At 47.6% G+C, this 27,388-nt stretch overlaps 1 protein-coding gene across 1 annotated transcript; it reads left to right on the forward strand.

Moving 5' to 3' along the window:
• The first annotated feature begins 3,085 nt into the window (after nucleotides 1-3,085).
• On the forward strand, nucleotides 3,086-22,760 carry LOC120311126 (H-2 class I histocompatibility antigen, Q9 alpha chain-like). The gene is made up of 8 exons (XM_039350298.1): nucleotides 3,086-3,196; nucleotides 6,056-6,331; nucleotides 11,586-11,861; nucleotides 15,020-15,301; nucleotides 18,039-18,128; nucleotides 19,743-19,775; nucleotides 21,633-21,666; nucleotides 22,517-22,760. Exons 1-7 carry the CDS (start codon nucleotides 3,127-3,129, stop codon nucleotides 21,650-21,652), a joined length of 1,047 nt encoding a protein of 348 aa, XP_039206232.1. The 5' UTR covers nucleotides 3,086-3,126; the 3' UTR covers nucleotides 21,653-21,666; nucleotides 22,517-22,760.
• Nucleotides 22,761-27,388: the final 4,628 nt, after the last annotated feature.

Genomic DNA, 27,388 nt, shown 5'->3' on the forward strand with positions numbered 1-27,388 from the left:
GTCCCTTGGACTGCAAGGCGTTCAAACCGGTCAGTCCTGGAAGAGATCAACCCTGACTGCTCTTTAGAAGGCCAGATCCTGAAGTTGAAACTCAAGTACTTTGGCCACCTAATGAGAAGGAAGGACTCATTGGAGAAGGGCCTAATGTTGGGAAAGATGGAGGGCAATAGAAGAAGGGGACGACAGAGAATGAGATGGCTGGATGGAGTCACTGAAGCAGGAGGTGTGAACTTAAATGGACTCCAGAAGATGGTAGAGGACAGGAACACCTGGAGAAACGTTGTCCATGGGGTCGCGATGGGTCGGATACGACTTTGCAATTAACAACAACAACAAAAAGAGGAGGCCCCAAAGCGTGGATGAGACTCTGCTGCTGCTGCCACCGCTCTTCCCCCACCCACAGGCACAGCCCCTCTGGGAACAGAGAAGCAACCTAGAACTCCGGAGTAATTTCCTGACAGTTAGAACAATTAACCAGTGGAACAACCTGCCTCCAGAAGTTGTGGATGCTCCAACCCTGGAAGTTTTTAAGAAGAGATTGGACAACCACTTGTCTGAAAAGGTATAGGGTTTCCTGCCTGAGCAGGGGGTTGGACTAGATGATCTCCAAGGTCCCTTCCAACTATTCTATTCTATTCTATTCTATTCTATTCTATTCTATTCTATTCTATTCTATTCTATTCCATTCTCTATTCTCTATTCACTATTCTCTCTTCTCTTCTCTTCTCTTCTCTTCTCTTCTCTTCTCTTCTCTTCTCTTCTCTTCTCTTCTCTTCTCTTCTCTTCTCTTTCATTTCACTCCACTTCACTCCACTCCACTCTATTCCAGGACAAGAGTGGTCCCTCCAGATGTCAGTCTGGAATTGGGCACCCCCCCCCCCCAGCCCAATTCTTTCTCTTCCTGAAAGTGGAGGTTGTTAGAAAGCAGCATTTGCAGGTGATCAGGTCAATTCACAACCTCCTGGCTGCTTGGCGCATACACACACATAAAGACACAATCTCGGGGCCTTTGGCCGGGCTTTGTGGATCTTTCTGGTTTCTGGTGCTGGGAGGACCCGGCTAGTTTCTGGAATCAGTTCCGTGTGTTGGCTGACTTGGTTGTTGTTGTTAATTGCGAAGTCGTGTCTGACCCATCGCGACCCCATGGACAACGTTCCTCCAGGCCAGTGGTTCTCAACCTGTGGGTCGGGACCCCATTGGGGTCGAACGACCATTTCACAGGGGTCGCCAAACAACGCAGTCCGCCATTTTTTTCCTCCTTTTTCTTAGCTGTGCTACTCCCTTTTATTCTATTGGCTTTTGAAAGCCAATAGAATAGACCCTCTTGAATAGAGTCTAATTCTATTGGCTTTCAAAAGCCAATAGGAATTGTCCAGGCTGTCTCTGCCCTGCTGAGCCCGCCAAAAGTCCCATTCTGCAAACGGTGCTGCACCAGTTGAGTAGTCCTCGACTTACGACCGGTTGGGGGGGCGTCACGGCATTAAAAAGGTTGAGAACCACTGCTCCAGGCCTTCCTGTCCTCTGGCTGGCTAGGAGGCTGCTGCAACTGAGCCGTCTGGATACGGCTGCCGTGTAAATGCAGCAGGGAAAGAGTCTAGAGAGAGAAACATTCCTGGAATAATCTTCCTAAAGATCCGTCTTGTTTATTTTCACTTTCTTCTCCCCCTTCCACTACCCGCCCCTCCTAAAGCACAAGATCCCCAGAGATTTTTTTTCCAGGATAGGCCCCATGGGATTCTGCCAGGTGAGGGGAATTCTGGGAGTTGAAGTCCAAGTGGCTGAGTCTGAGAAACTCTGATTGAAGCCTTTACATTGAGAGAAGAGTCGGATAGCCCAGATCACCTTCCTCCCCAGCTGGCTGAGGGTTATTTCTACCTTTCCTTGTGCTGACAAAGTGCAAGATGAGCATCAAAGAAGGAAAATTGGGGGGGGGCATTTTCTGTGGAAAGTGAAGGGTGAGATTCAGAATAAATCTGGTGCATTGCAAGCATCTGGGAATGATGATTTTAGTGCCCTAATTGGGCTGCTGAAATGAAGCAAACTTGGGATAATCACAGTGGGATTACCCTGACCGGCTCAGGGTTGACTCAGCCTTCCATCCATCCGAGGTCGGTAAAATGAGGACCCAGATTGTTGGGGGCAAGAGGCTGACTCTGTAAATGACTTAGAGAGTTGCTTTCTAGGCTGGTGATTTAGCATCTAGATCAGGGGTCTTCACACTGGGTCCTTTTATGACTTGTGGACTTCAACTCCCAGAATGCCTCAGCCAGCATGCCGGGCTGAGGCATTCTGGGAGATGAAGTCCACAAGTCATAAAAGGGCCGAGTGTGAAGACCCCTGATCTAGATCAAAGTGGCTTGTACAGCTTGTAGTAGTTTTGTAACAGAGCTTGTAGCAGTTACACGTTGTTATTTCTGAGGACCTTTAATAGACTTCTGCTGATTAACAGGTTTTAGAGAAGGGGTTCATGGAGAATGGGGGGAGGAATAAAGTGAAGAGTCGCTGGTTTTACTTTAAGGGAGAGTGATAAATTGTTAATCTTCATCATACTTGCTTGGATTGAAAGCCAGTTTTTTTTCTGCCTCTTTATTTTTCTTTATTTTGACTCCTTCAACCGTTCATCATATGATTTAGCCTCCAGACCAGGGTTCTCCAACGTTGGTAACTTTAAGACTTGTGGACTTCAACTCCCAGAATTCCTCAGCCAGCAAAGCTGGCTGAGGAATTCTGGGAGTTGAAGTCCACAAGTCTTAAAGTTACCAACGTTGTGAGGACCTCTGCTCCAGACCTTTTATCATCTTTTTTTGGATCTCTCTTGAACAAGCTTCCATCCGTTGCTTCCTGTCTTGCTGTCTCATATTTTGGGTAATAAATCAATCTCCTCTGTGACAGCCCCTCAAGTAACGCCAGAAGATATCGTATCCCCGCACCCCCTCCGCCATCCTTCTCTCCCTTTGTGCCTGGACGTCTGCCTAGCAACTATGACGACATGTGAATACTTTTTTTCTATTGGTTGACCTCGCCCAATCGCTTGTCGAGTGTTGCGGTTGTTTAGCAATGGGAGGCGCCTCTTTCTTTGGCCGCGACTTCCAGGAAGCGGGGCGCAGGTGGAGGATCGCGGCCGGGATGGCTCTGCGCTCTGCGCTTCTCTTGATCCTGGTGGTGGTGGTGGCCGCCCTGCAGGAGAGCTGCTTCGGTGAGTCCCTTTGGGGGCCGGGGTGGGTGGGTTTTCAGGCTTTTTTTTATCTGCCAGGGAAACTTTCTCTCTCCTCCCCCCCCCCCCAAAAAAGTTTATTCCCAGAAAAAGAATCCTGATTCGGTCCTCTGTGGGAAGTCAGCCCCCCAGAGAGGGAAATATTAAAAAGGCAGAAAAATATATTTCCTCCAAGGATATTAAAGAGACAGAAAAGCATGCCCAATTTTTCTTAAAAGCCCCAGGTCTGCCTCCCCCAAGTAGAAGCCAGCCCTGTACAAATGCAGATGTAAACCATCAGGAAAGTTGGGGCTAGAAGCTTAGGAAGACACCTAAAATCTGCATATCGCACCCAAACTCTAAGCGTCATTAGCCCCAGTACTAAGGAAGCAGGATATGACCTTTGGTCATAAAAGGACTAACCCATCACCATCAGAATACCAGCAAGGCACACCCAGACTCAGAATACGTGACACAGGAAATACAAAGCCTCAACACAGGAACAGGAAGCAACTTCAGACAAAAGGCTTCAGAGGGTATAGAAACCTACTCTCCGCATGTGCTCACCCTCTTTTCTCTCCTCTTTCCTGCCAGAACCATCTTTCGGTCTGGCTCTTCAATAAACTGCAACCTTCTTTCAAAAGCCGTCACCATGTTGTTGATTTATCCCTGGCTTGGATGAACCAGGATGAAGATTTTTCCTTCAGCACCTCTTTCTAATCCGCTCCCTTTGGCCACTTTGACATCAGGCCCCAAAGCTGCTGCTGTGTCTCTCCCACCCCAGGAGAACAGGATAAGGATCGCCCCTCCAGATGTCAATCAAGTCTATCTGGGCACCCCCCAAAGTGGAAATTGGCATAGTTTATGTCTTGTGAACTGAGTGTGTCCTCCAAGGAAGGGCTGAAAAATGTTTGATGCTTCAGGATCAGGAGTTTGCAGGACAGAAACTGAAATAATGTTCTGTGTTTATCTTTGATTTAAAGACGGCTTTAAAGGTGACAAGAGGCTGGCTTTAGGGAGAGGACCCCAGCTGAGTCCACCCACCCACCCACCCAACATGGATGATCTCAGCAGGAACTCCCAAACAGCCTCAGTGGGGGGAGGGAGTGGGGTCAGGGGGGAGAGGCCCCATGGGTTTCTGGGAGGAGGGATGAGAGGAATTCTGGGAATTGAAGTCCAGACTGAAGTCCAAGCAGCTGAGTCTGAGAAACGTTGAGTTAAGCCTTTGCACTGAGAATGCCGCATCAGCATTTCAGTTGCCCTCTGAGTGTGTGTGTGTGTGTGTGTGTGTGTGTGTGTGTGGCCAGGATGGGTGTGGCCTACTGGGTGGGCGTGGACAGAGTGGGTGTGGCCTATTGGGTGGTCATGGCCAGCTCTACACCGTTCGCTTCAAGGATGCCTGTGGGGGTCTGGGCAGGAGTGGGACAGATCTGAGGGTCTCTGGCAGAAAGGGGTGGGACCGGGGTAAGTGCCAAGGCATGGTCCACTGGAGGAGCCTCATTGCCTGCTGAAATCCCTCTGCCGGAGCCCATCAAGCCGGATATGTGAAGTAGGCGAGGACCATTTGCTGGCCACTTCCAGGCGATGGTGCATTTCTTCATTCCTCACAAAGGGTGACACCTCCCCAGCATGCACCCAGGGGGTGGGGCCGACACGGCAGGGTCTGGTTCCTCGCTGTTTCCAGACGGCCTTGTGGAGCTAAAACTGAATGCGTTTCGGCATAGATGGACACCACAAAATTGTACATTGGCTCCCGCCCGGCCTGGGCCAGGGCCAAGGCAGCGGGGGCTGTTCCCTCACTGTTTCCAGGATGGCTTCGCGGGCCACATAAAACCAGTTTGTGGGCCACATCCGCCCCCCCGGTCTTGTGTTTAACATGTCTGATGTTAGGATAGCCCAGTTCATTCCCCCCCCCCCCCCACAAGCTGGCTGGGGGACATTTCTGCCTGCCTTTATGCTGACAAAGTGCAGGATCAGCACCAGAGGAAGACAGGCTTCTGAGCACCTTCTATGGGAAGTGAAGAAAATATTTGAGATGCAGAGTCAATCTGATCCACTGGAAGCGCCTGGGAATGATGGTTTCAGTACCCTAATTGGGCTGCTGAAATGAGATTTCTGTAGAATGGGGGTGAGCCCCGTGGAGTCTGGGGTTCAAAGTCAATTCCTGCTCAGATACCTGAACCTTAGGATGGGAGGGGTAATTTCCCAGCTGGGAGGGGCGAGGAAAAAGATCCAGGGGGGCTGTGTTCCCTTTGCTCTTCCTTTGACTGCCCTCCCAGCCAATCGGTTTGAGTCTCCCCCCAAGGGTCCCATGGCCTCTGGTCCCTCCTGGATCCCTCTTTCCCGTCCCATGTTATAAAATCTCCCCTCAAATCTTTACTTATTAATAATCCATTCAAACAATGAGAATTATTTGAAAGTTGGGGGTGACCCGTTGGGGTTTTCTGCTGCTTTTGCGATTCTGGGGTTGGGGCTCCCTTCCTCCCTCTGGGGTGTCTGCAGCCTCCTTGGGGCAGAGACTGAACAATCCAGGAAAGCCTTGCTGGAAGGGGGGAGAGAGCATTTGGGTGGGGGGCTCAAGTAGAGTTTGAGGGACTTGCTCTTCCTTTGACCTTGCTATCCCCTTCTCTCTGCCCTCCAATCCTTCGGCCGCCCCAGAAACTGTTTCTTTGCCTCTCAATTGCTTCCTCTTTCCACTCTCTGCCTCCCTCTCCCATCTGTTCGCCCTTCTTTTCTCTCTCCTTTCTCTGCCCCCAGTTCTCTTTTCCTTCATAGACCCTCAAACTGCTGCCTTTCTGTGCCCCGTAGTATTAGGGTTCCTTGGCTAAAGCCCCTAACTTTGCCCCACTGGGTCCCTTCCAGGCGCCTCCTCGCACTCCATGAAGTATTTCTACACCTCCATCTCGGACCACAGTCAGGGGCTGCCCCAGTATGTCGCTGTGGGGTGCATGGACGGTCAGGTCTTTGCTCACTACGACAGCAACAGCCGGAGGATGGAGCCGCGGGTCTCCTGGATGGAGGAGGTGGGGAAGGAAGACCCCCAGTACTGGGACAGAGAGACCCAGATTCAACGTGACAATGAGGAGCCGTTCAAAGCAAACCTGGAGATTGCGAGGACTCGCTACAATCAGAGCCAAGGTGAGTGATGGGTCAGGTGGCGCCTCCTGCCCCATAATCCCCTCCCCAGGAACCAGAGGGGGGGGAGAACCAGGAGAAAGGCTGCTTCCACATATTATAAAAAGTCTTTTGAATATGTAATAGTAGTAAAGTTGGAAGGGACCTTGGAGGTCATCTAGTCCAACCCCCTGCTCAGGCAGGAAACCCTACACCATTTCGGACAAATGGCTGTCCAGTCTCTTCTTAAAAACTTCCAGTGTTGGAGCATTCACTGCTTCTGGAGGCAGGCTGTTCCACTGGTTAATTGTTCTCACTGTCAGGAAGTTTATTCTTTTTTATATTAATGCAAGTGTCCTTGTTGCAGCCAAGAAATTAAAAGACGCTTGCTCCTGGGGAGAAAAGCTATGGCAAATCTAGACAGCATTCTAAAAAGCAGAGACATCACCCTGCCAACAAAAGTGCGTATAGTCCAGGCCATGGTTTTCCCAGTTGCAATGTATGGCTGTGAAAGTTGGACCATAAGAAAGGCTGAGCGCAAAAGAATTGAGGCCTTTGAACTATGGTGCTGGAGAAGACTCCTGCGAGTCCCTTGGACTGCAAGGCGTTCAAACCGGTCAGTCCTAGAAGAGATCAACCCCGACTGCTCTTTAGAAGGCCAGATCCTGAAGTTGAAACTCAAATACTTTGGCCACCTAATGAGAAGGAAGGACTCACTGGAGAAGGGCCTAATGCTGGGAAAGATTGAGGGCAATAGAAGAAGGGGACGACAGAGAATGAGATGGCTGGATGGAGTCACTGAAGCAGTAGGTGTGAACTTAAATGGACTCCAGAAGATGGTAGAGGACAGGAAGACCTGGAGGAACATTGTCCATGGGGTCGCGATGGGTCGGACACGACTTCGCAATTAACAACAACAAAAAGTGTCCTTGCCTCCATAACTGAACTATTCAGCAGACTGCAGAAAACATTTGACAGTTCTCTGTCTGTATATTGATATGGATAGTGATCTAAAATAAAGAATAGACCACAATCTTGTCCCCCCCCCCGCCCATGAAAGTTGGAGAGCTTGGTCGACATCCTGCTTTGAGGGAGGAATTACAGATCTCCTTCCCCACCCCTACTCCCCCCAAAAAGCAGATGGATCCTAAGACAATTCTGGTGGAAACATGTCCTCCTATTTCTATTTTCAGCCCAGAGAAATGGGGGATCAAGTGCAGATCCACCCCGGGAGACTAAATCTCTTTCTGGCACGCCCTTTTGGGAGAGTTGAGTGTAGTCCAAATGCCTGGAAGCCTCATCTCATCCTCCAGTTCAGTGTTTCTCAACCTTGACAATTTTAAGGCATGTGGACTTCAACTCCCAGAATTCCACAGCCAGCATTGCTGGCTGTGGAATTCTGGGAGTTGAAGTCCACATGCCTTAAAATTGTCAAGGTTGAAAAACACTGTTCCAGTTGGAGGGAGAAACGGGAAGGCCAAGCTGGGTAGGGACTCTTGAATGGGGATGGGTGGGGGTGGGGAGGCACAGGATCACTTCCAGGATCCTACCAGTCTTGAGGGGAAAAAGGACAGAAAAGAAAGAAACCCCCATTTGGGGCCCTTCATGAGTCACTCAGAGGCATCATGGCTTCCCATTCAGACAGAACTCCTGCACTGCCCTCATGCTGGGGCTGCCCTGGAGGGGTGGAGACCTTCTGCAGGCCCCGCCTCCTCACTTCTGCCATCTTTGGGGGACAAGATTCACCTTCAAGGAACCTTATTTAGGGAGGGGCTGCAAGCAAATGTGTGTGTAATGATAAGCTGCTTTGGGCTGAGGTAAACTTTCTCCACGAACATCAGCCATTTTCCCTCCTTTATCCCAAGGAGAGGCAGCCCCCCTTCTTCTGCCCTTTCCTTCCCATCCCCCCCCCCAGGCAGACACCCCAGAGATCTGCCAGTTCTGCCCCTGATCCCCGAGGATCCCCCCAGATCCCTCTAGGCCCCCTGCTGGCCTCTCAGGGGAGCAGAGCTGGACCCAGAGGGCTCCCCCTGGTGGAGAAAGGGGGAAGGAGAGCGGCCAGAGTGGAGTGGAGCCTCTTTCCAGGCCAAACAGCCCCAAATGTCCCAACCTTTCCTCCAAGGGAGGCTGCTTCCACCCCCCCATCCTCTGGGTCGCCCCCTCTGGACCTTCCCCACCTCCCTCCTGCCCTTTTGGAGGTCTGGTGACCAGAACTGCCCACAATATTCCAGATGTGGTCCCACCCTTGATTTATGTAAAGGCTTTGTGACATTAGCCTCCGTGTTTTCAATACATTTTAATGATCTCTGATATCCTGTTCGCCTTTTGAATTTTTTTTTATAATTTGTATTGAACCTTTTCAATGGGAAGATTAAAAACGAATAGAAACTAATATAAACTAGAGGAGACAAAAGAAAGAAACCAAAGAACAAGAAAGCACAAGAAAAAAAACCGAGTTGAAGAAAATTACGAAAGAAAAAAGACGCAAAGAAGTGGCTTCTGATATTCTTCACAGGAGTTATAAATACATTTTAGCCTCTCTGAAGCAGCCTTTCTTAACCTTTTGACCCAGGAGGAACCGTTGAACGATGTTTCAGGCCTCAGGGAACCCCTGAACATCCAGGCTCAGAGATAGGCCAGAATTGTTTCATGCATTAACAGTAATAACTAATAATAAAAAAAAATTAAACTTGTCTTTTCAAGGTGATCCCTGCACAAAAATTCAGTTCTGTGCCAGAGTTGAGATAAGAACACACAATATCATCTTCGGTAGAAATAAGATTATTTCTGTCTTAAGTTTTGATGCTTCCGAAATAAGACAGAGCTGGTTCTCAGAAGTTGAAAACTGCAGCCAGATTTTCAGTGCCTTCCTGTGAATGGCAGGAGAGTCTTCTTGGGCAGAAATCCAGAATCTTTTTTTTTTTTTTCCCTGAGCAGATCAGGGAATCTCCTCTGGAGGACAGGATCACACTCAGCTCAGGAGGATCTTCCTCTCCCTCCAAAGGGAAGGTCTCAGGCTGAGCAGAAGCTGCAGAGAAAGGATCCCCTCACCCGGTCACTCATGGGAGTGGAAAGGGAGGGAAAGGACGGGTCAGTTTAGTTCAACTGTACTTACAAGTGGTTTTCCCTCAGAATTGAGAGTTTCTGGCATCCTTCCTCACTCTCAAACCCAACCAGAAGTAGAAAACTTGCAGGATTTCCTTTAAAAAAAAAACCATTCAGGTTTTTTTAAATCCAAGAATCAAAGTTGAAACATAATAACAATTAATAATAATAGTAATAGTAATAATAATAATAATAATAATAATAATAATAATAATAATAATAATAATAATAACTGGAGCACTTGAACACCATTGGCATTGACAAATTCGCCATTAGTCAATTGCAAAAGGGAGCCTTACTAGGAACTTGGTCACCATGATGTAAAAAAGATGTTGAGACTCTAGAAAGAGTACAGAGAAGAGCAACAAAGATGATTAGGGGACTGGAGACTAAAGCATATAAGGAACGGTTGCTGGAATTGGGTATGTCTAGTTTAACGAAGAGAAGGACGAGGGGGGACAAGATAGCAGTGTTCCAATATCTCAGGGGCTGCCACAAAGAAGAGGGAGTCAAGCTATTTTCCAAAGTGCCTGAAGACAGGACAAGAAGCAACAGGTGGAAACTACGCAAGGAGAGAAGCAACCTAGAACTAAGGAGAAACTTCCTGAGAGTTAGAACAATTAACCAGTGGAACAACCTGCCTCCAGAAGCGGTGAATGCGCCAATACTGGAAGTGTTTAAGAAGAAACTGGACAGCCATTTGTCTGAAATGGTATAGGGTTTCCTGCCTGAGCAGGAGGTTGGACTAGATGGCCTCCAAGGTCCCTTCCAACTTTATCATTATTATTATTATTATAACTGCTTCCATCCTGTGACGATATCTATAATAACATCAAACATCCACATCTGCCTATACCAGGTCCTTGGGAAGGACTCGATAGGTAGACAAAATGCCAAATCCAGTCTGAACAGCTGGCTGACTATGTGATGATCAATAATAATAATAATAATAATATTGGAAGGGACCTTGGAGGTCATCTAGTCCAACCCCCTGCTCAGGCAGGAAACCCTACACCATTTCGGACAAATGGCTGTCTGGTCTCTTCTAAAAAACTTCCAGTGTTGGTGCATTCACAACTTCTGGAGGCAGTTTGTTCTACTGGTTAATTGTTCTAACTGTCAGGAAGTTTCTCCATAGTTCTAGGTTGCTTCTTTCCTTGATTAGTTTCCATCCGTTGCTTCTTGTCCTGCCCTCAGGTGCTTTGGAGAATAGATTGACTCCCTCTTCTTTGTGGCAGCCCCTGAGATATTGGAAGACTGCTATCATGTCCCCCCTCGTCCTTCTCTTCATTAAACTAGATATGCCCAATTCCAGCCACCGTTCCTTATATGTTTTAGCCTCTAGTCCCCTAATTATCTTTGTTGTTCTTCTCTGTACTCTTTCTAGACATCTCAACATCTTTTTTACATCGTGGTGACCAAAACTGGATGCAGTATTCCAAGTGTGGCCTTGCAGAGACTGTAAACTTCAAATTTCATTTCAAAGATCAACAACCTTTTGGGTGTGCAGATCAGACTGGGCCACTTGCTGCTGTTGCTGAGGAAAATATTCCTTTGTGGCCCTTCAAGGCTTCGTTCCTATATTGAACTAAGCCATGGTTTGTTTCTTGTTAGCCCAAGATGATGCTCTTTGTGAACTCAGACCAAGATTCATGATCACAGGGATCCCTGCAAGCTTTTTTTTGCAGGTCGACCAGATCCTCTTTGAGGCCACGAGATTCCCAGTTCCTCTTTGCAACCACAGATTCAGGCAAATGTTCCCTCTCTGGGATCCCTTCCTTTCCCCCCAAGAGTCTCCCCAACAGAGGAACTGCAGAAGGAAAGATGGAGGAGGCTCCCTCCATTTCTTTTGTGACTCCTTCTTTTCTCAATCTCCCTCGGGATCCTCCGCTGGCTTTTCCAGCTTCCCTTTTCCTGGGGAGGTTCAGGGGCTCCATCCTGGGGGGGGGGAATGGAGGGAGGCAGGTCGAGGGAGGGGAGAAGGGCGGTTAGTGATGGGGGCTTTCTTTCCCTTGATTGCTAGGGAGGAAACGGGGGTATCAGTGTCTCCCACTAGTGTCAAAGTCCCTGCATTGGGGTGTGTGTGTGTGTGTGTGTGTGTGTGTGTGTGTGTCTGTCCGTCTGTCTGTCTACCTTAAGGACTCACCAAACCACGATCTTGTCCCTATTTCAGGCCTTCATACGTGGCAGTTGATGTATGGCTGTGAGCTCCGGGGAGATGGGAGCAAAGGTGGGTTTTATGACTTTGGATACGATGGGAGGAGCTTCCTCACCTTCGACAAGGAGACCCTCAGCTGGGTGGCTCCCGACCCCCAAGCCCTGATCACCCAGAGGAAATGGGACGCTCTTTCAACATGGAATCAGAGGAACAAAGTCTACCTAGAGGGGGACTGCGTTGAGTGGATAAAGAAGTATCTGTCCTACGGGAAGCGGACGCTGCTGAGGAAAGGTGAGTACCTGGACTGAGGCTGGACTTTATTTATTTATTTATTTAATGTTATTTATATGCCGCCCAATCCCAAAGGACTCAGGGCGGCGTACAAAATTAAAACAATCATTTAACAATAAAACAATAAAATAATACAATCATACCGCGTGTCCGATCATATCCCGCCCCTCCCCCCCCAGGGACATCAGCCCCAGGCCTGCCGGAACAGGAGAGTTTTAACGGCTTTCTTAAAGGCCGGCAGGGTGGGAGTAGTTCGAACCTCGGGGGGAAGTTGATTCCACCAGGTCGGAGCCACCACAGAAAAGGCCCTTCCCCGAGGGCCCGCCGGCCGACATTGTCTGGCCGACGGGACCTGAAGGAGGCCCAATCTATGGGACCTCACCGGTCTCTGGGAACTGTGCGGCAGTATGCGGTCCTGTAAGTAACCTGGACCTATGCCATGAAGGGCTTTTCTCCTTTGTAACTGGATATTTTTTGGGGGGATGCATTTGGCCTCTTTGGGTCCCTTGTCTAGAGCCTGGTTGACCACCTCCTCTCCTTCCAGCCCTTCCCCAAGACACGGGAAGCCCTGTTTGGTTCCCGTTGCCAGGCAGACATCAAATGGTGAAAAAAGCAAGGTTCTACATTTAGGCAAGAAAAACCAAATGCACAGGTATACTTGATATACTTGATAAGATAGAAAAATGCGGGTTAGACAGCATCACCACCAGATGGATCCGTAGCTGGCTAACCGGCCGTACTCAGCGTGTGGTCCTCAATGGAACTGCATCTACATGGAGGGAAGTGTGTAGTGGGGTGCCCCAGGGCTCTGTTCTGGGCCCAGTGCTCTTCAAAATCTTCATCAACGATTTGGACGAGGGGATAAATGGGGAACTCATCAGATTTGCAGACGACACCAAGCTGGCAGGAATAAACCCAACACTCCAGCTTAAATACAAGGTCTGGACAGAATTGAACCGGGCACTAACTAACAAAATGAAATTCCATGGTGAAAAAAGCAAGGTTCCTACATTTAGGCAAGAAAAACCAAATGTACAGGTATATATAGGGGGTACCTTGCTCAATGTATTTACTTGTGAGAGGGACCTCGGAGTCCTAGTGGACATCACTTAAATATGAGCCAGCCGTGTGCTGCAGCTGCCAAAAAGGCCAACGCAGTGCTAGGCTGCATTAACAGAGGGATAGAATCAAGATCACGTGAAGTAGTAATACCACTCTTCAATGCCTTGGTAAGGCCACACTTGGAATACTGCATCCAGTTTTGGTCACCACGATGTAAAAAAAGATGCTGAGACTCTAGAAAAAGTACAGAGAAAGCGCAACCAAAGATGCTTAGGGAGAACTGGAGGCTAAACATACGCTGGGATAAGAACGACTTCTGAATTGGGTAAGTCTAATTTAGATTAAGGAAGGACGAGGGGTGACATAGATAGCAGTCTTTGCAATATCCTCAGGGCCTGCCCACAAAGAAGAGGGAGTCAAGCTATTCTCCAAGGCGCCTGAAGGCAGGACAAGACAACGGGTGGTAAACTAAAATCAAGGAGAGAACAACCTAGAACTAAGGGGTACTTCCTGACAGTTAGAACAATTAACCAGTGGAACAACCTGCCTCCAGAAGCGGTGAATGCTCCAACACTGGAGGTTTTTAAGAAGAGACTGGACAGCCATTTGTCTGAAATGGTATAGGGTTTCCTGCCTGAGCAGGGGGTTGGACTAGATCACCTCCAAGGTCCCTTCCAACATTATTACTATTACTACTACTACCTACTACTACTACTACTACTACTACTACTATTATTATTGTGGATCATCGCACAGTCAGCCAGATGTTCAGACTGGATTTGGCATTTTGTCTACCTATCGAGTCCTTACCCAGGACCTGGGATATTATTATTATTATTATTATTATTATTATTATTATTATTATTATTATTATTATTATTATTATTATTATTGGACCAGGAAATGCAGCCTCTGCCTGGTCAGTGTCTGTGTGGATCAGGCAGCAAAAGCACTTGGGGGTGTCCTGTTCACAGTCCACAGTGAGGCAATGGGGCCTCTTGGGGTTCTTCAGTGAAATCACCATTACCCAAACTATAGTCAAGTGTGAGGGGCACCCTTATTTTCCTTCCAGCAGCTGTCCTTCCCACCACATCCCACAGGGGGCTCCCTCCTTGTTTTGCATCTGACAATACACCTCTCATATCCACCACTAGAGGGCTCCCTGTCTACCATTGGTAGGAGATTATCAGTGCCATCCGTTGGACAAAAAAATGCCAAGGTTGAGGGGTTGTTCCTAGGGGGGAAAAATAACAACAAAGTTTCTGTGAATCTTTCTTTTATACCACAAACAGATCTCCACAGTTCTGACTTAGTCTTTCCTCAGTCTCCACTTTCAGGAACACACCGTCACCCCACAAGGGTGTCCACATAACCTTTTCCTGTGGTTTGTCATTATTTTCCCATTTAGTCCACCCCTCCTTCTTTGGTCTACCCCCCTGGGTTCTTTAATCCCTCCAGCATCAGGCTCCATTGGGGAATTCCCCCACCCCACCCCAAATTGCCAACAGCCCCTCCCTGCCCTGAGAGGACGGTCTCTCTCCCATTGGCGTCACCTCTCTCTCTGCCCCTCCCCTTTGAATTACAGAATATCTGTTCCATATTAACCAGGATGAGACTCCAAAAGCCCTTTTTGCTTTGATTCTGGCTCTCCTCTTCTTGAAACTGTGGTCGTGTCCCTTGGAAAGAGGCCTGGAGCAGCCTCAGATTCAGGGGTGCAGAAGGAAACCACAAAAGTAGGGAGAAACCTCTGTGTTGTTGTTGTCTTGAAAGGGAACATAAAAGAGCAGCTCCACTTTCCCTCCCCTGAAGGAAACAATCCAAGATCACTCAGAGTTCAAAGCAGCCAGAGAGGAATTTCCTTGGACCCTCAATTTGCTGCTGGAGGTTTTTCAGGCTGAGTCCCTGGGAAGGACTCAGCATCGGGAGTTCTTGTGGTCGAGCATTTTCCAGATCTGGAGCATTTCCTACAACTCTTGGAGAGGCTGAAGGTGTGGAATGGGAAGTAGTGGGAGACTTTCCTGCCCCTCCAAGTTTCCCATCCACCTTTCAGGCTGTGGAGGGGCTCAGAGTTAATTCCGGGGGTGCCATTTCTGCAGAGCCCCCAGCGGTGACCATGAGCAGCAAGATGAAGGTGGAGAATGGGATGGAGATGCACGTCTGCCGCCTGGATGGCTTCTACCCCAGGGAGATTGATGCCTCCTGGACGAGGGATGGGGAGGTCTGGCTGCCGGACACCCTCCATGGGTCTGTGGCTCCCAACGCGGATGGGACCTTCCACACCACACTCAGCATCTGGATCGATCCCAAAGAGAGGGGCCGCTATCGGTGCCATGTGGAGCACGATGGCCTGCAGGAGCCTCTGGACGTGGCCCTGAAGGGTGAGAGGCTGCAGGGAGGGAAAGGCTGGGCTCTTTGGCAGGCTGGAGGGATGTGGGAGGGAAATCTCACCCCAGCTGTGTCCAAATGTGAGCATACCTGAGCTTTAAGCCATTGGTTTTTCCATTGTTCGAGGTTGGTGAAGCTGCAGGGACCAGACCATAGAACTGGCTTCAGGGGATGTAAAGGAAACTGCAGAATCCCATCACAAGAGCTGGCAGATCCTGATGAAATCCTTTTAGATAACTTAGCCCTTCTTCTTCCCGTTTCCTACCTGCAGCAAAGAACTTGTGCTGAGCACAGATACAGTCTTGTTTAATTTTAGATTTGTTACAAAAATGAGAAGGTGTCTGGTAACCCCTGAGTACCAAATTTTGTTAAGATTTGTGAACTGCAGCTGACTTCATCAAATGCATAAAGTGGCTGGACTGACGCATCGTTATTTAGCCAAGGGGCTGCTGATCTCATTTTTTTTCCCCCGTTAGAAACTACCACACCCTTCTCCCTTTACAGTGCGATGTCCTTCATTTAGGAAACAAAAATGAAAGACGCAAGTCTTGGGTGGAGGATACCCGGCTTGCTAAAAACATTTTGTAATAGGGGTCGATAGGAGACCGGATATGCCTTATGACCGTGTAATCTCCTAATTCGGGTTTAGTTGAATATAGTTTTATTTTAATATAGTTTTAGTATAGATTGAATATATCCAGGATTTAATATATGTATATATGAAGTTTGTATACGTGTGTGTGTGTGTATGTGTGTGTGTGTGTGTGTGTAAAATGTTGAAGGTAATTTTCTGCCTGTGTCCTGCCCTGATCCTCAATCAGAACATCCAATTCTGGACAAGGCCCATTAATACAGATTCAGAGTAATTGAAAAAAAAACTCCAATTGAAGTTGATCTGGGAGAGGAAACTTGAATCTTCTCGACATGAATAGGAGAAAGATTAGCCTGTTTAGTCTTGAGGAAAGAGTGATGGAGGTCGAGGGGCATTATGCGATAGGCCTTCCCTGGAATCTTCCTCCTAATTCTGGTTTGTGTGTAGCCACAAGAGGATTCCCACATCCTGGGTTGCGTTCCTGGGAAGTTAAAAGCTCTTTTTGCGAAGGCTGAAACAATTTCTATCCATGACTGAGGGTGTTTCAAAGAAGGATTAGTTCCTGTCATCTCCTCTAGGGGGACAGACCAATCCTACAAGAGATAAAGAAAATGAAACTATATACTTAAAAAAACCAGAGAGGCGATAATAATCCTTTCATTTTTAAATCATAAGGTGCCAACATTCAAGCTTAAATATACCGTTAAGAATGCAGTAATGCAAGGTGACTCATTGTTCATTTCAGGAGTTCGATTCTCACTTGCTCAAGGTTGACTCAGCCTTCCATCCATCCGAGGTCGGTAAAATGAGGACTCAGATTGTTGGGGGCAACAGGCTGACTCTGTAAATGACTTAGAGAGTTGCTTTCTAGGCTGGTGGTTTAGCATCTAGATCAGGCGTCTTCACACTCGGCCCTTTTATGCCTTGTGGACTTCAATTCCCAGAATGCCTCAGCCAGCATGCCTGGCTGAGGAATTCTGGGAGATGAAGTCCACAAGTCATAAAAGGGCCAAGTTTGAAGACCCTTGATCTAGATCAAACTGGCTTGTACAGCTTGTAATAGTTTTGTAACAGAGCTTGTAGCAGCAGATATGTGATATGAATCCTATGATTTTCTAATAATAAAATGCAAATATTCAAGTTTAAAAATAGCATAGAATAGATCAGACATGTCAAACACAAGGCCCGGGGGCCGGATGCGGCCCGCGAAGTGGTTTCATGTGGCCCGTGAAGCCATCCTGGAAACAGTGAGGGAACGGCACCCTCTGCCTTGGCCCTGGCCCAGGCCGGCCGGGAGCCAATGTACAATTTTGTAGTGGCCATCTTGGCATGTGCCCCGGTGGGCCATGCCTTGGCACTTGCCCCGGTCCCACCCCCTTCTGCCAGAGACCCTCAGATCTGTCCCACTCCTACCCAAGCCCCCACAGGCACCCTTGACACGAATGATGTAGAACTGGCCACGCCCACCCAGTAGGCCACACCCACTCCATCCACACCCACCCAGTAGGCTGCACCCACTCTGGCCACACCCACCCGGCCCCACAAGAGCAACCACAGTACTGATGTGGCCCTCAGTGAAATTGAGTTTGACACTCCTGGAATATATGGTTGCCTGATATTGGGGCAAACTATAAAAAGAACAACAATGAAAACATTTTTAATGTTTCCCAAGTTTTGTTCATATTACTAAGTTGTGGAGGTCTTTATTTCTATAAGCTGCCAAGAGTCACGAGCTTGTAAAGTGCTTTTGAGCTGAACAGGTAAAGATGAATGTCAGCTGCCTCCATGCTGGGCTGGAGTGAGACAAAGGCAGCATCACGAGGACACCTCCTCTAAACAATAGTGGTCAAGGTGTCTTCATGCTTCCCTTAGAGCGGGCATGTCAAACTCATGACATCGTGTGTCGTATCGAGACATTTTCCCCATTTCCGGCAATGGGGTGGGCACGGTTTTGGCGTGACGCATCCGGTTCTCAGGCCGGCAGTTTGACATGCCTGCCTTAAAGGCACATGAATAGGAACTCCTTGGACTTTTCAATTTGAAGAATTCCCGATCCTTTGGCTGCATTAAGTCTCTCCCCCAATTGGGATGATTATTTGGGGTTCTCCTTCAATTATCTGCTCTCTCTCCCAATTCAGTTCCAGAATCCAACCTGGGGCTCATCGTCGGCTGCGTTGTGGCTGGTCTTGTCCTGGCGTGTGCTATTGTTGGGACTTTGATATTCTTAAGTAAGTATCCTTACTTATACTAACTTGGGGAGATTCATCCCGAGTGTCCCCCTTTGGGGAGCTTTTCCTGGGCTCCCTTCTGTCTTGTTTTCCCAGTCCTCTTCCTCTTGTCGGGACTCCAGTCTTGAAATAACAACAACAACAACAATAACAATAATAAGTTGGAAAGGACCTTGGAGGTCATCTAGTACAACCTCCTGCTCAGGAAGGTAACCCTATACCAGATATGTCAAACACAAGGCCCGGGGGCTGGATGTGGCATGTGAAGTGGTTTCATGTGGCCTGTGAAGCCATCCTGGAAACAGTGAGGGAACGGCACCCTCTGCCTTGGCCCTGGCCCACGCCGGCCGGGAACCAATGTACAATTTTGTGGTGGCCATCTATGCTGAAACGCATTCAGTCTTAGCTCCATAAGCCCTCCCCCCTTGCATGGCCTGAGAGGAACAGTGAGGCCCCTCCAGTGGACCATGCCTTGGCACTTGCCCTGGTCCAACCCCTTTCTGCCAGAGACCCTCAGATTGGTCCCACTCCTGCCCAGGCCCCCTCAGGCACCCTTGATGCAAACGATGTCTATCCCACCCAGTAGGCCACACCCACTCCATCCATGCCTACCCAGTAGGCTGCACCCACCCTGGCCACACCCACCCAGACCCCTGAAGGCAACTGCAATGCTGATGCGGCTCTCAATGAAATTGAGTTTGACACCCCTGTCCTATACCATTTCGGACAAATGGCTGCCCAGTCTCTTCTTAAAAACTTCCATTGTTGGAGCATTCACCGCTTCTGGAGGCAGGCTGTTCCACTGGTTAATTGTTCTAACTGTCAGGAGGTTTCTCCTTAGTTCTAGGTTGCTTCTCTCTTTGATCAGTTTCCATCCATTGCATCTTGTCCTGCCTTCAGGCGCTTTGGAAAATAGCTTGACTCCCTCTTCTTTGGGGCAGCCCCTGAGATATTGGAATATTTCTATCATGTCCCCCCTCATCCTTCTCTTTATTAAACTAGACATACCCAATTCCAGCAACCGTTCTTTATATGTTTTAGCCTCCAATCCCTTAATCATCTTTGTTGCTCTTGTCTGTACTCTTTCTAGAGTCTCAACATCTTTTTTACATCGTGGTGACCAAAACTGGATGCAGTATTCCAAGTGTGGCCTTACCAAGGCATTGTAAAGTGGTATTAACCCTTCACATGATGTTGATTCTATCCCTCTGTTAATGCAGCCCAGCACTGTGTTGGCCTTTTTGGCAGCTGCAGCACACTGCTGGCTGAGTTTGAGGTTCAGACAGTCCCGTCTTCTTCTGAGCTGGGAAGAGGCACCACATTTCCGTCTCTTTCAAAAACGTTGTTTGAAGAGCAGCAGAGAAAAATTTCCATGATAACCTTCCTTCCCTCCCGGCTGCTGATGCTGCTTCCCCAAATTCCCTTCTCAGAGGCAGCAGGTCTCTCTTGGGGCAAATCAGGAGATACATTTGTATTTTGGAGATCTTTCTGCCTTTCTTGAGGAGTCAAAGGAACTGTGAAATATCTCCTGGGGTTCTTCCTCCTACAGAGGAAGAGATTGGATGATCTCTGGTGGGTTCTTTGGAGCGTTCACTGATTTTTTTTTCCTTGCAGAGAGACGTCAAGGTGACTACAGAGCAGCACCAAGTGAGTGAATTGTCCTGTTTCTGTGTAATCTCCAACTTAGAGCGGGGACCAGAGGTGCCGTCACTTGAGGTGTGAGTGTGGGTGTATTTAAGCACAAAGGAAACTCATGAAGCTGCAGAGTTGTGCTCTTTCCTCCCAAGAACTAGACTGGGGAAGGAGGGCTCCTTTTCATGACAGCCAGCTTGTTCTCGGGAGTGAAGACCCCAAAGGGAAACATCTGGAACCCTCAAGAAGGGGAGAAGACCCACCTGGGTGGAAGATTTCCTCTGACTTGAGAATCTGCTCTGTTTTCCAACTAGGAGGAACTTAGCAAAATTCACTTTCCTTGCCCTGGTTGGCTCCTGCGGAGGAGAAGGGAAACTCTTCCTGTTGGATTCAGGCAGGGGAGGCAGCCCAGAGTCTCCGTGGTGGAGCCTGGCCCCCTTTGGAGGAGAGAGAGCACTCAATTTCTTGGTGGGAAACTACTGGCAATGCCGTGATCCCCAGTGGCTAGAGACTCTTCTGGTGGTAGAGCTGAAGCCTGGCTGAATCTGGAAGGAGGGGTTTCCCCTCAGAGACCTGCCCAGCAGGGTTTAGGGTTTGGCACCAGCCAATAGCCCAAAAGAAGGGCAGGCGGGATGGCAGGGGTCCTCTGAGAATTTCTCGCTCCCCACGTTTCTGGTTGTGACTCCCTGTTTCTGAATCTGGGCTCACCGGATCAGCTGGGCCTGTTGCTGCTGTACCAGCCTCCCTGCTGCGTGGACACCCTCCTCCCCACCTCAGCTCCTGGGGGCCATCTTAGTGTTGGCAGGGAGTTCCCCAGATTTCTGGTCCTGGGAGAGTTCAATCTGCCTTCCCTGGGTTTGGCCTCGGAAGCAGACCCTGAATTCGTGGCCCCTATAGCAGATTTGGGCCTCTGCCAAACCACCGTGGACCCGACTCAAGGCAGTGGTCAATCAACACTGGGTATGATCTCCTTTTTGGAGCAATGGCCAAGTGATCTGGTGGGGGAAATCTGCTTTTTAATTTATTGTTTTAAATGTTTTATAAGGTATTTTATTGCAAGCATCCTACAGTCAGCTTGGAGAGAGGGATGGCATGGATGCTTAATAATAAAATAGATAGACAGACAGACAGACAGACAGATAGACAGATAGATAGAGATAGAGATAATAAAGATAGAGATAATAGAGAGAGAGAGAGAGAGACAGACAGACAGACAGACAGACAGACAGACAGAGCCAGATAGATAGATGAAGATAGATAGACAGACAGGTAGGCAGGCAGATAAATAGACAGATGATAGATAGATAGATAGATAGATAGATAGATAGATAGATAGATAGATAGATAGATAGATAGAGATGATAGAGATAGATAGAGAGAGAGATGATAGATAGATGATAGATAGATGATAAGAGAGAGAGATAGATAGAGATGATAGATAGATGATAGAGATAGATAGATAGATAGATAGATAGATAGATAGATAGATAGATAGATAGATGAAGATAGATAGACAGGCAGGCAGACATAGACAGATGATAGAGAGATGATAGATAGATAGATAGATAGATAGATAGATAGATAGATAGATAGATAGATAGATGAAGATAGATAGATAGATAGATAGATAGATAGATAGATGGATGGATGGATGGATGGATGGATGGATGGATGGATGGATGGATGGATGGATAGATAGATAGATAGATAGATAGATAGATAGATAGATAGATAGATAGATAGATAGATGAAGACAGACAGACAGACAGGCTGGTCTCCTCTGAGAGTTTCGTGAAGCTGCAGAGGTTGAATGGCGAAGAGAGAGATTTATCTTCCTCAGAGACTCACTCTGTGTCTTTCTCTCCAATGCAGGGAGCAACCAGGCCATTTAGTAGCCCCCTCACAGGTGAGTGGCCCCCATGGAGGCTGTAGGGGAGGGAGGGAGGGGGGAGGGGAGGGCTTTGAGGTCCAAGGATCAATTCATGATGAAGATGCTTTAGGAAATCCCTCTTCTGTCTGCTGTTCGTCTCAAACATTGCAAGGGAAGGAATTTGGAGGAGAGGCAGTGGGGCTCTGGGGAGGGGTCTGCCTGTCCCCAAACTCTCCTCCTGCAAGGCCAAACTCTCAGGCTCTGACTGTCTTGGATCAGGAGGCTCAGAGACCTGCCAAGAGGAGGTCCGAGTGTTCCCCCTGCAAGGGGGAGGGAAGGGAAGGGGCAGATGAGGGTCTTCCTAGGGTCCTGCAGTCATGGATGGAGAGGGGGCTTCTCTCCCCTCCTTGAGCCCATCTGGGAATCCCTCCCTCCAGACGCTGAAGGGAGACCTGGGATCTCTGGAAGCCATCGGAATCCCTTTGGATTTGTCTCTTGAGGACAACATGGACTAGAGTTGGATTTATCTATTTGAGGGGAAGCATCCATACGTGTGGGGCAGGTTCTCACCCACCTCAGGAGCCAATCCTAGCCCTGCCCCTCCCCTCTTGTAACTCTGGAAATCCCATCCACCTGATCCCTCCCTAGAGGCTGCTGCTTCTGCTCCTTCCCTGGGCTGATCTTGTCTGATCCCCTGGCCTGGACGGTGGGATTCCTTCTCTGGGCTCCCGTTCAGACTGACCCTGCCTGCTTTTTCCCTCCTCTTTGCAGCCGAAGTAGACACTCCCAGCATGAGGAGAGAGAAGAGAAGAGGGGATCGGCCTTCTTCTGAATTAAGCCGGACAGACCCTCATAACCAGGATAAACTTTGGTTCTTGCTTTTCAGATGCCTAATTTTATGCAGTGGCTCAAGAATGTGGAGACCCTTGATGGATGGGAAAGAAGTCCAACATGGTGGAACCAGGATAGATTTTGGATCTTCCATCCTTGCTTTTATCATTAGTAATGATAGTCTAGAGCAGTGGTTCTCAACCTGTGGGTCGGGACCCCATTTGGGGTCGAACGAACATTTCACGGGGGTCGCCAAACAAGGCTGTCCGCCATTTTCCCCCCCTTTTCTTTGGCCCCGCCCCTGGCACCCGGTGATGTATAAGTGGTTGGGGGTCACCACAACATGGGGAACTGTATTATGGGGTCGCGGCATTAGAATGGTTGAGAACCACTGGTCTAGAGAAAACAAGGACCAGGGGTGACATGATAGTACTATTCCAGCATTTGAGAGGCTGCCGCAAAGAAGTGGGGGTCTCATTATTCTCCAAAGCACCAGAGGACAGGACAAGAAACAAAGAGATGGAAACTAATCAAGGAGTGAAGCAACCTGGAATTAAGGAGAAACTTCCGGACAGTGGGGATAATCAACCAGTGGAACAGCTTTGCTTTCAGACATTGTGGGGGCTTCATTACTGGAGGCTTTTAAAGAAGAGACTGGATAGCCACTTGTCTGGAATGGTATATAGGGTCTCCTGCTTGAGCAGGGGGCTGGACTAGAAGACCTCCAAGGTCCCTTCCAGCTCAATTCTGATTCTAATCAATAATTTTTGTATGATAATTGAGGAACAGAGGAGAAACGAAAATCTTACATTTTTATGATTGTGGAATCAAAAGCAAACTGGATTTAGTAGACGTTATTTTTTTTTTAATTTGTATTCTGCCGAAGGTATAGAAGATATCCTCCTATTTTCTCCACAACAGCACCAACCCTGTGAGGTGGGTTGGGCTGAGAGAGAGAGTGACTGGCCCAAGGTCACCCAGCTGGCTTTCATGGCTAAGGCGGGACTTGAACTCACCGTCGCTTTCTAGCCTGGTGCCTTAACCACTAGACCGGAGGGTAGGCAACCTCGATCTTTTATGACCTGTGGACTTCAACTCCCAGAATTCCTGAGCCAGCCTGGCTCAGCTTGGAAACCTCTCCCTGTCGCCTCAGCATGGCTGGCTCAGAAGTTCTGGGAGTTGAAGTCCACGAGTCATGAAGGGGCCATAGTTCCCCCATGCTGGCTCAGGAATTCTGGGAGTTGAAGTCCATAAGTCATAAAGCGGCCTAGGCCTAGGCCAGAGGTAGGCAAATTTGGGTCTTTTATGATTTGTGGACTTCAACTCCCAGAATTCCTGAGCCAGCCATGCTGAGGGGAAAGGGAGAGGTTTCCAAGCTGAGCCAGGCTGGCTCAGGAATTCTGGGAGTTGAAGTCCACGAGTCATAAAAGAGCCAAGGTTGCCTACCCCTGAACTAGACCAAAGTGGCTTGTATAGCTTGTAATAGTTTTGTGACAGAGCTGTAGCGGCTACGTTGTTATTTCTGATGACCTTTAATGGGCTTCTACTGATTAAGGGGTTTTGGAGAAGGGCCCATAGCAAATGGGGTGAGGAGGAGGGTGGAGAGTTGCTGTGTTTCTGTTAAGGTAAAAAAGGAATCCCCACAGATTTTACTCCGCTAGTTATGGTAGACTTTAAGGGGCGCTGTTATCTCTCTTTTAATTTATTTTGAGAGAGGGATGAATTCTTAACCTTCATCATACTTGCTGGAATTGAAAGGACAGGTCTCTTATTTCTCTTTGTATTAGTTGTATAATACAGTGGAAAGTATACATAATGTGTAATAGAATCTTCAGCCATTTTTAAAAAGTGTGTATTCTGAGATTTCTTCCATTAAAGTAATTAATAATTTTAATTAAAAAAATAAAAATTGCACAATTAAAAAAAATGCACATATTTGATTATCCAAAGTTTGACAGTTAATCAGTATACAGAGCGCAGCATTCAAACACTGCATTTTTCCAGATTGCCATTTATGGGTTTTCATGGTTTAGAAAAACGGAACATGGGATCCATTGCACAGCCGGGCTCCTTTCCCCCTCACCATCACACACATAACTGTGAGAATTCCAACGCTGTTTGCTGAAAATAAAGGGTTTTGTTTTCTTCTCACTTCAGTTGCTGCCTGTTATTGGAAGTTGGAAGTAGCAAGGATTTTACCCTCCTTGTTGATCAGAGATCCTGATTTCACTTTGAGTGAGAGGAAGGGGAGGAACCAAGGCAAAACCTGGAAGAGGCAAGAACTTGGGGAGGGTCTCCTGTGTGTTCATTTTGGGAAGAGGCAGCCATTTTGCTCCTGGGTCCAGATCTTTCTCCAGCATCACCAGCTGACCTTCCACAAAATGGCCGCTTGGGCTTGGCTCGTGGGGGCAGCACAGAGGCGACTTTTTCCTCAGATCCACCTTTGCCTCAGGCTGAGGGCCGAGTGGCTGGTCTCTGGGCCTCCTCCAGGGGCCCTTTGGGAGACGGGAGCTCAGGGACCGTCCGGAGCCCTCCTGGTCCCCTTGCAGGAGGGCAGCTTCTCCTGCCTTTGAGAGGTCCTCTCTGGGCTCTTCAGGGGCCCAGTCGGATGCGGTGGGCCAAAAGTGGGGAGAGCCTTGATTGATGGGAACGATGTTCCCCCATATCACAGAAAGTCCTCAACGTACGACCACAATTGAGCCCAATATTTATGTTGCTAGGTGAGAAATTTGTTAAGTGAGTTTTGCCTCATGGTACGACTTCTCCTGCCACCGTTGTTAAGGGTATCACTGCAGTTGTTAAGACAGTAACACGGTTGTTAAATGAATCTGGGTTCCCCATTGACTTTGCTTGTCAGAAGGTCGCAAAAGGGGACCACCTGACCGCGGGACTCTGCAACTGTCATAAATATGAGTCAGTTGCCAAGGGTCTGAATGTAAATCATGTGATGATGAGGATGATGCAAAGGTCATAAGTGTGAAAAACGATCATATGTCCTTTTTTCAGTGCCGTATATTTCAATGGTCACTAAATGAACTGTTGCAAGTCGAGGACTACCTGTACAGTGGATGCTTTCTGGGCAAGGAGGAGTGAAAAGGCTGGAGGTCTTTCACCCCAATTCATTTTGGGCTTCCCAGATGCCCTTAAGAGCTGCCATCTTTGAGAGCCTAAAAAAAGCCTAAATAGTTTAAAGCAGCCGTGTCCCACCTGCAACGCGAGAGTCCCATTCAGCCTTGGGCAGCTTGTAATGCAGCACCACAAAACTTTTAATCTTATAATCAAAAATATAAAAATAATAGAATTGTATATTAACTATATTATATAATTTATGTGCAGCCCAAGAAATTTCCTTTTCATCCAAACAGTTGGAGATGGCTGATTTAAAGCATTTTGTGAGTAAATTTATATGGCAAAGGAAAAAACCCAGGATTAAATTAAAACTCTTGCAAGATATGAAAGATAAAAAGGGATTGGCGTTACCAGAGTGGGAAATATACTACCAAGCATCGAGCTTAACTTGGCTAAAAGATTGGATGGATTTGAAAAATACTAGAGTTTTAACAATAGAAGGACATGACTTGCAAGCAGAGTGGCATGCATTCCTATGGGATGAAAAACATAAAGTACATAGATATTTTCAAAGACACATAGTTAGGAATGCATTGCTACAGACTTGGGAAAAAATAAAACAAAAACATTATGTAAGAATTCCAATGTGGTTATCCCCAACAGAAGCTCTGAAATACCCAAACCTATTGGATATAAATAAGATAATTAGATACAAGGAATTAGTAAATGAACAGGGAAATTTGAAAACAAAACAAGAATTGGAACAAGACATTGGCAGAGAGATTGATTGGTGGACATTTACACAAATTCAATCTAAATATACAGAGGACAAAAAATTATATGAAATCCAAAAAGAGCCGCAAGAATTGGATAAAATTATACCTGGAACAATAGATGGGGAAGAAATGGAGGTAGTGACAGATTTTATTTTTCTGGGCTCAAAGATCACCTCAGATGGGGACTGCAGCCAAGAAATTAAAAGACGCTTGCTCCTGGGGAGGAAAGCTATGGCAAATCTAGACAGCATAATAAAAAGCAGAGACATCACCCTGCCAACAAAAGTGCGTATAGTCCAGGCCATGGTTTTCCCAGTTGCAATGTATGGCTGTGAAAGTTGGACCATAAGAAAGGCTGAGCGCAAAGAATTGAGGCCTTTGAATTATGGTGCTGGAGAAGACTCCTGCGAGTCCCTTGGACTGCAAGGCGTTCAAACCGGTCAGTCCTAGAAGAGATCAACCCCGACTGCTCTTTAGAAGGCCAGATCCTGAAGTTGAAACTCAAATACTTGGCCACCTAATGAGAAGGAAGGACTCACTGGAGAAGGGCCTAATGCTGGGAAAGATTGAGGGCAATAGAAGAAGGGGACGACAGAGAATGAGATGGATGGATGGAGTCACTGAAGAAGTAGGTGTGAACTTAAATGGACCCCAGAAGATGGTAGAGGACAGGAAGACTAGGAGGAACGTTGTCCATGGGGTCGCGATGGGTCGGACACGACTTCGCAATTAACAACAACAACAACAAATACCTGGAACAGAAATAAAATTAATTAGCAATTTATACAAATACCTATTGAGATATAAAATGGAAGACAAGGTTGACACAATGATTAGATGGGCAAAAAAATTTGGATATAATATAGAATTGGAGAAATGGGAAAAAATATGGGAAATAAATATAAACTTGACTATGTCGGCGGCATTCAAGGAAAACCAGTTGAAGATGTTTCACAGATGGCATCTTCCACCAGCAAAGCTTGCCAAGATGTTCCAGAATAATTCACCAACATGCTGGAAATGTAAAAAAGTACATGAAACATATTATCATCTATGGTGGACATGCCCAGTTGCAAAAAAAT

Source organism: Crotalus tigris, unplaced genomic scaffold, assembly GCF_016545835.1.
Source record: "Crotalus tigris isolate CLP2741 ecotype Arizona unplaced genomic scaffold, ASM1654583v1 scf7180000018317.730465, whole genome shotgun sequence".
Classification (NCBI taxonomy): Eukaryota; Metazoa; Chordata; class Lepidosauria; order Squamata; family Viperidae; genus Crotalus; species Crotalus tigris.

Excerpts from the sequence above, each read along its gene's own strand:
- LOC120311126 (XM_039350298.1), top strand. The coding sequence starts at position 3,127 with ATGGCTCTGCGCTCTGCGCTTCTCTTGATCCTGGTGGTGGTGGTGGCC. Across the intron at positions 6,332-11,585 it reads TCGCTACAATCAGAGCCAAG|GCCTTCATACGTGGCAGTTG; the intron begins GTGAGTGATGGG and ends TCCCTATTTCAG. Across the intron at positions 18,129-19,742 it reads TGGGACTTTGATATTCTTAA|AGAGACGTCAAGGTGACTAC; the intron begins GTAAGTATCCTT and ends TTTTCCTTGCAG.